This window comes from Euleptes europaea, chromosome 8 (genome assembly GCF_029931775.1).
Source record: "Euleptes europaea isolate rEulEur1 chromosome 8, rEulEur1.hap1, whole genome shotgun sequence".
NCBI lineage: Eukaryota > Metazoa > Chordata > Lepidosauria > Squamata > Sphaerodactylidae > Euleptes > Euleptes europaea.
Window position 1 is genome coordinate 36,922,182 of NC_079319.1, and position 15,776 is coordinate 36,937,957.

The 15,776-nt window shown below is 39.2% G+C and overlaps 1 protein-coding gene across 1 annotated transcript in view; it reads left to right on the plus strand.

Moving 5' to 3' along the window:
• Positions 1-703: 703 nt before the first annotated feature.
• Positions 704-15,776, plus strand: part of EYA1 (EYA transcriptional coactivator and phosphatase 1) — a 106,254-nt gene continuing 91,181 nt past the window's right edge. The window contains exons 1-3 of the mRNA XM_056854234.1: positions 704-1,018; positions 2,477-2,604; positions 4,246-4,308. Coding sequence (XP_056710212.1) covers positions 2,481-2,604; positions 4,246-4,308 — 187 coding nt within the window. The 5' untranslated portion in view covers positions 704-1,018; positions 2,477-2,480. The remainder of the gene's footprint in view (positions 1,019-2,476; positions 2,605-4,245; positions 4,309-15,776) is intronic.

Sequence of the window (15,776 nt, forward strand, 5' to 3'; positions counted from 1 at the left end):
TGGTATCAAAGGCTATTTGTTAAATGCAGCCCAACAGAAAACATTTTCTGATAACAAGAAACCATGCAATATAAGTCTGCAAAATATTTTGGGTTTTTTTTTAAAGTTGCCCCTAAACAGCCCACATTTATTACTAAGAATGCACAAATGCTGTTAACGATCACCCTGTTTATCCAAATGATAACATGCAAATTTTTTGGTACGATATACATATTTTGAAACTTTTTTTGGTAAATGTTTTTCCATATTTGGTTATTTCTAGTTTTTACTTCTGTTAGGAGGGTGAAATTGGAGGAAGAGGCATTTCTGGCCTGGTTAAACCTATTATCTCAATTTATAGGTGTATAACCTTAGCATTATACTTTGAATCTGTCAGCATTGCTTTGCAGCCTTCCAAAATTGACTGGAGGCTGGACACACAAACATAAATGACAGTGAGTGGGGAAAGAAGATGAAAACCAACATGATTAAAGATAAAGAGACAGTCAAGAGTTAAAGGAGTGGGAGGGGAAAGTATTTCAGCCAGTGATAACAAAAGCTGAAAGATCTTCAGAGGCTACTGGGGGGGGGGGTAATGCTAGAGATTCTGCTTCTCTTCGATATGCCTTCTTGAGCTACCTTACCCAGGCACTTATTCCTAAACTACCTTAGCAAGACTACTTTACATGTTGATTAGGGGAGGGGTAATCCAGTGTGCAGCTGTCATAGGCGAATGATGAATCACTATCCCGTCATTTGGCTGCCTTCCTTATGACATGGGCAGGAGGGGGATAGACCTGCTGGAGGAAACAACAGTTGAGGCTTCAATTTAAAGACAATATGTCTTTCACTGCAGCAGTAACCCCCTCCTTCTCTTTTGGTTAAAAGACAGCATTACCTTCCCAAAGAAGATTTCTTTGTTTAGTTAGATTAAGACCTGACATGAAAATAGAATAACAGAGGCTTCTATTTGTGTCCCTGGTTTGCAGGTGCAAAAATCCCAAACCAGTTCAGATGTTGCTGTTTCCTCAGTTTGCAGGTAAGGATAAGATCAAGTTGGCTTTTCAGTGAATTTTTTTTAAATTTCAGGTGAGACATATGAATGATACTTGCTTGTAAACTTTAATCTGGAGAATGCGATTTTTGTTGTTTGGAGAAGTAATTTAGATATTTGCCTAATGTATAGACGGCTCTATTCAGCAACAAACATTTTTACATTGTGTGTATTGAGATAATTCCTTCTTTTTTAATTACCAGGAATTTTGTATTTAAATCTATTCCAGTTAGAACTTTAGAAAGTCAGTGTCATGTATGAAAACAATCGTAGCATGGAATACTACTGTTGAAGTAAAATATGTTTTCCTAGGAAAAAACTGTACAGTGTAAGCTCATCCATGTTTACTTGGAAGTAAATCCCACTGACATCCTTGGGATTTTCTCCCAGGTAAAGCTGAATACTTTTTCAGATGTAGTTGACCTGCTTCTGTAAACTTCATGTGTACTATATAAACCTTTACTAAGAATGTAGGACTTCACAACAAAATATTTTAAAAGTGTGAAATTCATTAGCATTTGGAAACCTTGGGCTTTTTCTTCATTCCTGAAGTGTTTTCAATCAGCATCTATATGCAGAAGTCCCATTTTTCTAGAATGTGTTATTTGACTATTGCCTCTTAATTGCCAAATAAGTATATTCTATTTAATAGAAATGGAAGTTAATATTTTCAAGTATTATTTTGATCAGGAATCGTTGTGTTTTATTTAAGCACAATTAAGATATAGAGAAATAATATAGTCAGTAAAATATTGACTTTTTAAACTAATTCTCAGTCATTTTATTTTGTTTAAGTGACAGTTCAAGTACTGCTAAGTGTGAAGGCATACTAATGCCTGTATAGATTCACTGTATGTTGGCCTTATCCCTTTTCAATTGGGCACGCTTTATGTAATCCACAAAGCAAACAAGAGAGCAGACATAATAATGTTTTAATGCTGCATTTGTTTCAACGGAAACAGAGGAACAATTAAGTAGTGTGCCAGAGTAAACACATACATCAGGAATATCTCATTCCTTGTCAGTGGACTGTAGATTCAACTATTACTTCATGTGTTTTGTTTGGTTTGGAAGCCCATTAAATTGCAATTGGGTGGTAAATTACATGCAAGCAAACAGTATATGTTTATTGCTCTTGGGCCGTAGTTTTTAATGCATTTTTATTTTTGTCACCCGTGCATACTTTATAAAAATATAATTTGGTATGGGTTGACAATATGTGTTTTTAGTCTGTTAGAGCTTGAATTTTATAAATATTAGCATTAATCATGAATTGATTATATGGAATTACCCAAAACAATTGAGACAGACTATTTTGAGAATGTAATCATGCATATAAAATAGTATAATTGGTCATATAGTTGATAAGTGGAAAGGCATAGGTTGTCCTTTAATAGTCAGATTGAATGCATTAGTCAAATTTGCTTCTTCTTCTTTTTTTAGGTCTATGGAAATGCAGGATCTAGCCAGTCCGCATAGCCGTCTAAGTGGTAGTAGCGAATCCCCTAATGGTCCAAAACTTGATAATTCTCACATAAATAATAATTCCATGACACCCAATGGCACAGAAGGTGAGTTCTTATTTGTCTCTGAATACTCCTAATATATTATTTTGAATACTTCTAATATATTAGGCCTAGTTCTGATGTCAAACCTGTGTCTAGTTAAGTACCACTTCATATAGCAAATGGAAGCCCCACAGGATGGAATGCTGTTCAATGTAAAAATATCTGAACATAAAAAACAACAGAATGGCGGGGGGGGGGGATAAAATCTTGTTCATTCCCTAACATCTCATTGGCTACGTGGAAAGTTTTTTTTTTTTATGGTGATAACATCCCCTCCCTCAAAGAGTCTGAAGATTTACCAACTCAGTGATGGTTTACTGTGCAATCCTATGCAGCATTACTGCTGAATTGAGTCATGCTGCATAGGACTGTTAGTTTTCTGTTATATATTAAGTAATTTGTCTAAATTCACAAAATGCTGATACTGTGTAGCAATATAGTTTAATGCAATATGGTGTCAAAAACTGGCAGCTGTCAGTATTATCAGTTTCCTTGGTTTGATTATAAACATAATTTATGGTAGATTGACTATAGTAATAACAGTGGCTTCAGGATCATATAATATATATTTACATTATGCTTTTCACTTTGCATTGTTATATCACTAATACGGCAAAAATTTGTGATACAGGCAAGTTAAGTAATACAGGCCTCAGTACTGTTGTCTCCCATTGTAGCATGTTTACCTCTCGGAAAGGTAGCTCAGTAGTGGAAAGTTTAAAGAGCTGTAGTTTGTGCAGTGCACATGTACTACACTGTGGGAGATGAGAATATAAAAGGTATGCTAAAAATGAGTAGGATGGTCTTGGCATATCAATAGTGACAGGACAATCCATCTGAGATTTTCTGAGGAATGTTGAAATGTTCGTATAATTATTTGTAATAAATGTCAGTTCTGAATCTAAGTAACAGAACATGTCTGGAATAAAAAACACTTTAGCATTTCTTTATCATTAGAAAGTATTGTATGTTAAAAACAAAAGTATTAAAATTAGAAGTTTTTGTTAGACTGGTTATGCATTTTGGTCTTCTAAGAAAATACATCAATCAAACAAATGATGTTGTTTGTTCACCAATTACTTACATGCACCTTCTTCCAAACATTTCTGCTCTTATTTCTTAATTGAAAAGAAGTTGAGATGACACATGTAATAGCAGTCTATCCTTCATTCCACCGAATCTGATAGAGCTACATGCTCTTCTAATTCCTTTTCTCAAAACTATAATCTGCACATTAAAGCAGCATTGTTTTGGTCAGATTAACTGCTTTATCTGCTCTTTTCACAAAGTATATATATTGTATTAATTATAAATGTAGTGATGAGTTTAGTCTTGTAATTTACTTTGAAACCTTTTACTTCAGGTTTTGAAACCTAAGCATACTTAACGCATCCTAGTGATCAACCCATAAGATTTGCTTCCTGTTCCTAAATAAACAGACTTAGAAGTTAAGTCAATGGAATGGATTGATTTAAGTGGAACTTATTTCCCAGTAAAGTGTGCTTAGGATCAGAGCCGGCAGTACTGCCTAGGTTAATGTCGTTTTTTAAAGGAAATAGTTTTTGATGGACTTTTTCTACATATGCTTATGGGATGTATGTAAAAAAGTACTAGCACTTTATTTTCTTTGTAATTTTCCTTCAGGTGACATGACTCTGCTCAGCACTGCAGACTGGTTGTTAAATACTAATACACAGACCACTGCAGGTTTGTGTAGCCTTGGTGAATGCACAATTGTTAGCATGCATGTTAAGGTTTTGCAAACTGTCAGAAAGTTCTGACTAAAAGTGTAAATGCTGTGAATTGTTTTCAATGGTGAGCCTGATTTTGGGGTGGGGGGGAGAGATATAAACCAGCTTTAATTCCCATGCGCTAGGGAGGCCAAACTTGCTTTACATATACAATTTTCACTGAATACAGTGGGAGCTGTTCTATCTCCTTAATGTGAATTAACGTTACTTTAGTTTGCAGAATATTGAAGATAGACTATAGCAACTTAAAACTAAAAGACAAACTATTATAAATACTCTTATAGTAGATAGTGTCTACTTTTATTTTCCATATGCTTGAATCAGACAGAGCTGCTGGTTCATTGCATGTGCAATAAAATATGTCATGGAAGAGACAGGTGGTCAGTGTTTGATAATGGCTAAGGATAGAATGGGCCAGATTCTTAACATGTACTGTGACCTTATCACTGCTACAGCATTGCAGTCATGTCTTAATTTAAATGAAAATAGGCCTTGCACTTTGTATGGGGTTGTTTTTGCATGTTAATGAATTAATTCAGAAGCAATTTTTACATTAGTAAGGAACGTTACTACACACTAAGGAACTTTTTTGTAGGGAAAAATGTGTTCTCTACGGTAAAAAAAACATACCAAAATGAAATGGCGCTGTGTCAAACCCATATTTACTTCTTTTCAAATGTGCCTCTTATTAATGTATTGCAGGAGGATGTGGTTGATAGATGTCTATCTGTTGTTAGCTAATATTTTTCCCTTCACACTTAGTGGTTAACCTTTTTAGAGCAAGGAATTTGAGTTTAGTTGTGTGAAGGAATACCTTGGTACAATTTGTTAGTACATTTTTATGTATTACACTGTTAGAAGTCTTTATGCTACTTACATGACACCCATATTTGTGGGAACAAAAGATCTACCCAGAAGTGACAGAATAGGTGAACCAAATTAATACAATACACCTTAACATTTTGTGGTACAATGGGGAGAAATGCTATTTATTTATGGTAGTTTAGGGGGGAATGCTATTTATTTATCCTGATGGTTAATATGTTTACTCAGAAAAAGTTCCAATCAATTCAGAAGGATTTATTTCCAAATTAAGTTTATATTTGGGATTACTGTTTATTATTTTATTTTAGTAAATTTCAGGATTTAATTTAGTATTCTTGCCTCACAAGTTACAGTTGTTGTTTTATGTCATACCTACATTCCTTCAATTCATGTTGGGGGGAAATGAAAGTATTGCTGAAGTTTATGACTTGTTACCTTTGTCCTAAACTCTGCTTTGATCCTAGATGGGGAACTACTATTAACAGATAAGGATGGGTAGGGAAAGGTAATCTTGACTGATAGCAGAACTGTTTAGGCACCTACCAAAAATGAACTGTTATCTACAAAAACAATTTTTATAGATCGTAATAGCAAATACAGTGTACCAACATGATTTAATGCTGTGACTGGCTCAAGAAACGTTAATTATTTAGCTATATAGTATTTTTCAATTTCAGTTTCAATACCTTTATTGGCATACCATCAAGCAGTTGATACATATAGTATTTTTGCAATCAGCACTGTTTCAAAGCAAAACAGAGGTTGCTAGCAAGGAAAAGTTAGGACTGTGCTGTGTATGACTACTGAAGTAAATAAGCAAATTCGATGTTTAGTCACATTTTTAATGATATCAAGTGTTTTAGGTTGCACTCATTTGGAGTTTTCCTTCACGTCATCTATACATTGTATATTATAAAGGTTTAAATTGTTATAGTACTGGGATATATGTGTTGGTATTAACAGGTGTCTGTCACTATAATAGAATAAGGTTATATGCTGTTGTGAAAGATGGCAGTGAGGTAGGTTTTTGTGTCTACTTTTATTTATTCTTTTTTCATATAAAACAATGATTTTATAGCATTCTTTTTTAATGCAGTAAGAAAGGTACAATGAACTGATTATCCAAGCATATTTCTGCAACTTTGGGTTGCCAGATGATGAACCCATTTGATGAAGATCCTATGTTAGGGCAGGAAGCTTGCTTATTGGAATTCAGAGTTTAATACCAATAAAGCCCTGTTCTGATATTAGTGAATTTGTGAAGTATTTTTGTGTCCTCTAATTTTGGAGAAAGTGTTCACATATTTGCATCTGTATAGGTGGCTGATATAGAAATACTTTATTTAATGTGGTGGAATTGTAGGTAGACTTAGCACCAATAACACAATCTACTGCAAAGATCATTTGGTAGAGGGTAAACTATCATGGCAGATTTGGCTGCCTTCCTTTTAAGTTTGTGCATATTTGAATTCAGGGTATATGTGTAATCTTTGCATTTTTGACATTTTGTGCATTGTTTAATCTGATTTTTTTTTTCATTTTGTTAATGGACTGCGAAGTTTGTGGTGTTGCGTCGTTAGCTGCCTTGAGTCTGAACAGATAAGGAAAGATACAAATGTATTAAATAAATAACAGTGAACACTTGGTAATGTGGGCAGGTTGTGTACTTATCACTGGGGCTTCTGAGAGCCCCCTTTTTATGAAAGCACTCCACATTGCCAAAACACAATTTCTGAAAGTGGGAGATCCACTGAAGTAGCATTCCAATTCTGTGCAAGGTGCTGCAACTGGAGGAGAAAACTGTGGAAGCTCATAGGTCTTACCTCATACATGGATCTCAGCCATTGGATAAAATCCAAAGAATGTCTGGGATATCTAAATCCTGTGCAAATTAATGGGCAATGTATTAGGTTTCTTATTTCAGTAGAATTTAAGAGCATCTAATTTCCTATGCTTTATATCCATTTGATTTAGCTTACCTTCAAGTGAGCACGTTTAGTATTATAATATTTCAGATAGCTCTTGGTAGGTTTGGGTTAGTTTATAAAGGAGCGAATCTTTTAAAATGATCTGGCTGTGGCTGTGAGAACGTTAATGTTCCTTATATGTACGCATTCTATGTGAATTGAACATGCTATATAAGCATTTTATTTGTTGCATTATGACCTGTCATTTTCTAAATGTTTGTGATGGGTTATGATTGGCTCAGATGTATAATGTTTTAGTGATCCTAATTTTTATACTTTACCTATTGCCAGTCTTTGATAACTTCAGTCTATCAATGCCATTTTGCATTTTTTTTGTTCACCTCTTCCGTTGGTTCTTTACTCTTCTTTCTTTGTTGTCTCCTGATTATCTTGTTTTATTAGATTATTCTTATGTTTCCACTTTAAAGGAAAAGAATTAAGAAACTCATTGTTCGCAAAACCTTTTCACTATCGTTTAGATGTGAGAGGGGTTGAATAGTGAGTAGATATTAGTTCTGATATGTCATGCAGTCATTAACTTGGGTGACAGTAAGATAACTCTTTGCTAAAGCAGTAACGTACTATTTCTGTCTTAGTAGAGCAGCTAGCAGGTATTTTCACACTTCCCACCTTGTTTAAATTGGGATAGATGAATCTGGAAGTCATTTTGCTATCAGGCAGTGGCCATACATGGGAAGAATTTGCTGAACAAGGAAATCTTGGGATCTTCATGGTACTCTGGATGGGTTGTTTTTTCAGTATGTTATGCTATATGAAAGACATGTCCCAAGGCCCATCTTTGGTTGACAGAAGACATAGATGCAGTGGTGGATCTACATTTTTGGGTACCTGAAGCTTGAACTGTTATGGGGCCCCCTTTGCAACCAGCAACAATAGGGCAACATCCAACAAGGTCCAAAGGGCCTTGCTGCCCTTGCAAGGACCTTTAGGCCCAAATGGTGGAGAACAGGGTGGTGGGGTGGAGCCCTTAAAAATGGGCCATACAGTGAGCCCCTTCCCACCAGCAACGAGGGCTCCTGGCACTAGGCCTCAGGCTAACTCACTTGTCCCTAGCCGTCTCCTGGCACTAGGCCTCAGGGCTAACTCACCCCTTCCTGGATGAGGGATCCCTCTGTCTGCAGCAGCCTCTCCCCAACCCCCTCCCTTTTCAGCTAAAGCCTTTTATTCCTTCTCCCCAGGCACCAATCCCTTACCCCCGATTGGCCCCATACTTCCCCCCAAATCCTCTTCCACCAGTCACAAGGCCCAGAGGGTACCTGGGAGATGTAGGCCAGGTAACTACTTTAATAGAGGCCACCCTGTAGGGCGCACTTGAGGCCTAGGATCCTGACACCTGCCCTGAGCCCGGCTTTGACTGGGAATGAGGGTGGGCTATAAATGTAACTAATAAATAAATAATAATAATAGGGAGGTAGAAGGTCATCAGAGGAGGCTTGTTAGGATAAAGAGGTGAAAATCTGATTTTTGGTGTTAAAATGTACAAGCGGGATGAGTTCAGCCTGAATTGAGAATTCAGATGTCTTTTTATGGTTCCAATTGGCTCTAGCCTAAGGACTGAGCTACAGAACTATTAAGCCAAACACCAACGAAGAATTCTAGGATCCAGCTGCCAAAATGTAGGCTATGAATAGATTCTGATGAGCTCAGTAAACCCTTACATCTGGGGGTTCGAGCACTGAAAGCCCCCAAGAAAATTTTAAAATTTGATCAATTACAGGGACATTTTGAGGCCATATGAAATGGGTATTAGAGCATATTCTAAAGTCAATATTAATTACTTCAGCCCATTAGTTTATGATTATATCCCTAAAAAACTCCCATCGATTTTGTTGAGAAATTCACTTATTTAAAAAAAAAGTTGCTTCAGGGGGCCCCTCCAGGATGGGGGGCCCTGAAGCTTAAGCTTCATTAGTTTCACAGTAGATCCGCCTTTGCACAGATGGTTATATTCTACTATGTATATTTAGGAAAAGGTAAGCCTGACATTTATTTTCACTGGAGAAATTATATTTTTGTAACAGAAGTTGTTCTTTTAAATTATCTACTCCAATTTAGAACCTGTATTCATGATATAGCAGTTAATATAGAGAAGTTAATAAGTCAAACAGGCTTCCTTGAGAGATGGTAGGCTCTCCTTTGGAGGTTTTTAAGCAGAGGCAATGCTGATTCTGTGAACGTAGGCAGTTCATGAGGGGGAGGGCAGGAAGGGTTGCGTCGGTGTCATGGCCCTTTCTTACAAGCCCAGGGTAATGCCAGTTGCCACTTTGGGGTCAGGAAACATTTTTCCTCCAGGCCAGTTTGGCCCCAGATCCTGGAGGGGTGTTTTTTTGGCCATCTTCTGCGCATGGAATAGGGGTCACTGGGTGTGTGTGAGGGGGGAGGAAATTGTAAATTTCCTTCATTGCGTAGGGCCGTGTTGGCGAACCTGTGGCACGCGTGCCGGAGTCGGCACGTTGAGCCCTCTCTGTGGGCACGCGCGGGGTTGCGTGAGAGGGCCGGGCGCACGGCAGCAGCATCCGCCCCCTCCCGAGCCTCCCGTCCTTCACTTCCAGGGCTCCAAAAGGCCTCCCGGGTCTGCTTCTGGGCCCCTCCCTCTCTTAGATGAGCTGCGGGTGCAGCTCAGCTGTTCCTCTGAGCCCGCTCGCCTCTCCGGCTCTGCCCCGCTCTTCCAGGGCTCCAAAAGGCGTCCAGGGTCTGCGTCTGGGCCCCTTCCTCTCTCAGCTGAGCTGCGGCCGTTGCTCAGCTGTTCCTCAGGGCCAGCTCGCCTCTCCGGCTCTGCCCTGCCCGTGTCCACCTCAGACGGGTGAGGCTGGGGCCGTGCGCCTCGGTGGGCAGCTGGGTCAGGAGTGGAGTGGACGAGCTGCAGGGGCGAGCAGCGGTGGGCCCGGCTTCAAGCCCTCCTCTGCCGGCCTGAGCAGTGCGCTTTGAGTGATGGCGCAGAGCCCTCTTTCTTCTCAGATCCCCCCCTTCCTGTTCGGGTTGGCGTGGGAGAGGCACCTTCGTCTTCCTCTGGCTTCCCTCTGGGCTGGGGGAAGTGGCCAGGCGGGCCCCTTCCAGTCCAGCGCTCTCTTTGCAAGCTCTCCTCTCTCAGTGGGGAAGGGTTGTCCTTAGCTAGTTCTCCGCTGTCCACTCTTTCCCCCTAAAGTTGGGACTGATTGGTGTGAGATCCGCCTCCTAGTTCAACTTGGATCCCTGCAGCAAGATGGTACAGGGGACACCCACACACACACACACACATTTTCTTGCTTCAGGCCCCTGGGATAGTAAATTCTCACTATGACCATATATGCATAGGAGGTTTTGCCGCTCTCTAGATGCACATTTCCCCCATCCGAATTCTGAAAACTCTGCATGGGACTTATTGTCGTGTTTTGAGAACCTGGGTGAGAAAAATATGCATCTAAAGAGTGGCAAATCCAAGGCAAAACCTCCTATGCATAAAAGCTTTCAAGCTATGATTGTCTTAAGAAAACTTCACATTGCTAGTTCAGCTAGTAACTAGTGGATGGCCTCTGTATTTCTCCTGATTAGATTTGAGCTTTTCAGAGTTGCATTTCGCTCTGTATGCCAGGGACCCCTCTTGGCTGAGCTAAGTGAGTACATGTTTTCTTCAAACCATAGTGAAGATCTAGCTGCTTGGTGCATCTAAGAAGCGGAGTTTTAGCCACAGGGGTTTCTGCTGAAATAAAATTTTGCTAGCCTGCAACGTGTTGAGCAGGGACTAATGTTTGCTTTTGCTGGAATAGACGGATAGGGCGACCCTTCTTATAGTTCTTTTCCATGTTCTTTTATTTAACGGTACCCTCCAAGATGGATTTATAGTGGGGTCTTGCTCCTTTCCTTTAAAAGCCTTTTAAAAAAGTTTTCTGCTACCAAAATTCTTCCTCTTCCCCTAGATTCCAGGTTAAATTGCCGTGTTGTCACTTTGCGATAAATAAGTGGGCTTTGGGTTGCAGTTTGGGCACTCGGTCTCTAAAAGGTTCTCCATCACTGGACTAGATGACCCTGGTAGTCCCACCTCTATGATTCTAATAACTGCAACTGTAGACCAGTTTTCACCAATAATTAAATTTAGTCCTTTCATTATTTATTCAGTTTTTTAAAAAGCATGAAATGTAAATATAGACTGCCTACATGGCCTCTTCAACTCTATGATTCTATATAACTAGATGTGGGAGGCCTCTCATTTCTCCTCCCTCACTTTTTACTTTTTCCCTTCCCTGACAGCCCCCATAGCTTATCCCCTTTTCCTGCTTCCTTCTCTCCTTCCCACCCACCAGCCCCCCTGTCTTCAACTTTCCCTCCTCCTGGCAGTCTCTACCCAGGAAAACTCTAGCCAAGTTATGCAGTACAGGTTTAGCTGATCTTAGTTGCATGATGGGAAAACTGCAAGGGCTTGTGGGTGTACTTTACTTTCCTCTGTATCTCCTCCCCTCACTATTTTGTCTTTCTTGGCAGCCTCCATATCCTCACATTTCCCTGCTTTCTTTCCTTCCCACCCACCCGCCAGCCTACCTGCCTTCTATCTTCAGCAACATTATTTATTTACTTCACTTGTGCCATGCCTTTTTCCACATCGGGGATCCAAATCAGTATACATGGTTCTCCTCTCCTCCATTTTATCCTCACAACAACTTTATGAGATAGGTGAGGTTGAGTATGACTTGTCCAAAGACACTTAGTGAGCTTCCAAAGTAGAGTGGGGATTTGAACCTGGGTCTCCCAGATCCTAGTCTGCAACTCTAGCCATTATACCACACTGGCTTTTTTGGCTGATGTTGGACAGTAGCAAGCAGCCAGAAATGGGCAAATCATGCATTGTAGCATGATTTCATTGTAGCATGACACCCTCGTGTTTGCTGCTGATCCTAGACTAGATCAGTCCTCCTTCAAAGGCCCTTTTCCCTCCCCCTGCCTTCTACTGACAGAAGCCAAGCCCGGAATACTGTTATGATTGCCTAGAAAGGGCCATTGAGAGGCATTGGTTTCTTAATGGTACAGGTGTTCCTTTTATCATTCGGGGGGGGGGAGTTAACCCTCCAATGTATTTTATTTTAGATTTCATATTTTTCTGAAAACCTGGGGCTTTTCTCATGTGCATAGAAAGTTTTTCTTGTCTGTCCATGGCCCTGGTCTCTGTATTAAGGTATCCACAGGTGGGGACATATCGAAAAATAGATATTTTTCTGTGTTGTATGCCAGAGTGCAATATTAATGTGAAACAGCAGACTTGAAAGGGAAATTCTGAATTTTCAAGAGGTTTTATGTGGTGTGAAGGCAAAGCCTTTTCAGTACAGTCTTACTGGTTAAACTCGCAGATAACAAGGAAAATATAGCACAATTATATTACAAATACGATATATATGATGCTTTCACTACAGAAATGTTTGAAATCATAGAAATTTATTATAGGTGGGCAAAATGTATGTAATACATACTATGCAATTCTGCTTAGTTTTCAGAAAATTCTTTAATGGTTTCATTGTAGTAACAACAGCAAAGACTCTTAGAGCAGCACCAATTTTCTACGATGAAACTCTAGCCCAGCTGCATTTTTTTGTTTCTTTGAGGTTTTTTGCACAAAGCATAGACAAGTGGCTCTACAACTTTTTTAGGGCACTGTCACCTATACATTAGTAAATAGTATCACTGTAACTTGCAGCTTATAGTTGAATATTGTCACTTGCAGCTTATAGTTTTCTTTCTGTAAACAAAAAAACACCAGGGTCATAAAACAACTTGGGGAAAAGACTAGGGTTGCCAACCTCCAGGTGGTAGCTGGAGTTTTCCTGCTATTACAAGCAATAGAGATCAGTTCAGCTGGAGAAAATGGCTGCTTTGGAAAGTAGGCTCTATGGCATTATACTCCATTGAAGTCCCCTCCCCTCCCTAAACCCCACCCTCCTCAGGCTCCACCCCAAAAATCTCCAGGTATTTCCCAACCTGTACCTGGCATCCCGAGAAAAGACTAATTTTGCATTGGGATGTTTTTTGTCCCTGAAAGTGTAACATAGTGGGAATATGGAGATAAACAAATGCACCATGAGTTTTTTTCAGAAAACATAGATCCAAAGAAGCTGGAGAAGGATTTCTTAAATACTCCGGAGCGATACAGCTCATCTCTCTTTTCACAGAAAGACAACCTCCTAACATTCCATAGAACTGACATGTTGGTAATTATGAAAAAGAGGGTGGAGTCTAAAGAAAAGGAACATTCTATCTCATGTTCATGAAGGCTTTGGGTGTTTGAAACAGGCTGTAGGTGTTGAAAGTTTCTTTGTGGGACATGTGACTACCCTGAGATACAATGGTCTTTGAGTTTGGGTAGTAAATACACCCAAATACAATTGGGTAAGGTGTTTCACAGAGATGTCATATTGGTTGAAATTTATTGTGGCATATGCTTTTGTGGTCGAGAGTCAGTTTATGCATCTCTAAGCTGCCGTAAGAATCTTTGTTGGTTTTTCTAAACACACTTGCAAGAGTATCTTCTGGGATTTATGTCAGTGAATTCAATCAATATGAAATCTATTTAAGATAATTGAATATAAAACAATAAATATTACACCCAGTACTTCAGTTTCACTTATCTGACCAGTGATCTTTATGAATGCAAAGGTCTGTTTGCATAAATTGTTCAAAGGTTGCTAAAACAAAACATATTTACATTACCTATAAGTATAATCCAAAACCTCAAGTGCCCATTTGTTTTGTTTTTTTGTACAAAATAATCTGTACTTACGTGTAAGAGGGATAATTATAAAATTCATGGATTTTCATATGGCCCTGTCTGTACACATGCATATTAAGCAAGATCACTTATTTTGAGACAAGTGCTAAATTCATTATGTCATAAACAAACAGGCTTTTGTGCTCCTTCCCTTCTCTCCCCTCAGTTTTCGCTACGAATGGGACACTGAAACATCCCATTAAGCCTCTGTTAAAGGGTCAGGACATTTTTCTCCAGGTTGTTGGAAGCCCTACTGACCTTCCCAACCATTTATGCTTCAAATTATGATTTCTAACTTTAATGAGCTATAGCCCATTTGACCATACCCCCCGCCCAGTCTCCTTCCACAAATGTACAAATGACCATGGAGCATTAAAAACAGCATCAAACAATATTCAGCAGCCTAAATTGAAAACAAAATAGCCTCTGGTTAAATGTAGACCATAAAAATACTTTTTAAAGATTGAATCTTCAATTAAAATCCTGGGTAAAGTGAAATATTTTGTGCTGAGATCTAAAGTACAGTAAAGTGGGGAGGGCATTCCTCTTCCTCTGTAAAGGCCCTGATTCTGGTTCCTAAAAAAAAAAAAAACACCTCTGATTCTGGTTGAAATACACTTTACCTCTGCAGGTAGGATACTGAGCACAGGGCTTGAGAAGAGGATGTTAACTGCCAGGCAGGACACTACAGAAGGACGCAGAACATCAAGTACCCTGGCGCCAGACTAGATCTGGGCAACTTCACTGTGCCTTCTTTTGCATTCACATTTTAGGCGTTCTTCTCTTGCCATCAGAATTGGCTTCTCCCATTACATTTTTCCTAAATACAAATAAGTTTATACACATATAGAAGCATATATTTATTATGGCTTATTGAATGAATAGGGATACAGACAGCTGTTCAGCTGTAAAAACCTGGCATTTACATGGCATCCCTACAATGCAAGCATGTGCCATTTTGCTGCAGAGGGGTAAGCTAACCTTCATGGAAAATATAATGTGATAAGTGATCCAGGCTGTTTCTTGAACAAGAGTTAAAGCTGTTGCTGTATCTAATATTGAGTTGGACTACCCTGTGTATGGGCAGTGAAAACAAAACAAGACTACCTAGAGAAAACATAGTGGTTTCTACATACTGGTAGAAGCCTATTCAGGTATGCAGAAAAATATAACTTTGTAAACAGAAAAGAAAAAAAAATAACCTGATGAGAACTAAATATGTTCCAGAAGGGACAGAATATTGAGAGCAACTGAATATCAGTTAAAAGGAAAAGGGGAGGGGTATGACTGATCAAACCTCTGAGAGAATCCAACATTGAGAGATTTTGAAGGGTGGGATGACACCCTTCCCCCCATGATTCCTCATGGTCCCCCACCTGTTACCAGATATAATAATAAAGATGACGGCCCTCATGCCAGTGCCAAAAGCAGAAATTGGACCCACCCACAAACAAGTAAGGGGTCTTCCTAGCCATGCAGAAAAATAGGTGTCTCCCGGAACAAAACATGTTGAGCACATCTGAAAGAGGAAAAATGAAAGGAGGGATGGAGAAATTGGCTTGTTCAAGTGCCCAGGAACTTAAATAATTCTGCAGGGGAGATTTTGAAGAGTGTTGGATTTCCAAATTGTTCTCTTCTTTGGTAGTTTCTCACAGGCGCACAATGTATAGTCCCGCTAGTTAAAGAAACAATTTCACAATACATTTAAATGTTAGTAATCAAACTTTAGTGATTTTTTAAAAAAGAAATCTAGTGTGACTGCTGCATAAAATTTTACTGAGTCTGGAAGTAACAAAAACAGATGCTGAGGAGACTGAAGAGTAAATGAGTGCTGATCTGTATGTTTTGATGGTTGCACAACTTGAAGCAGCCACAGCATGC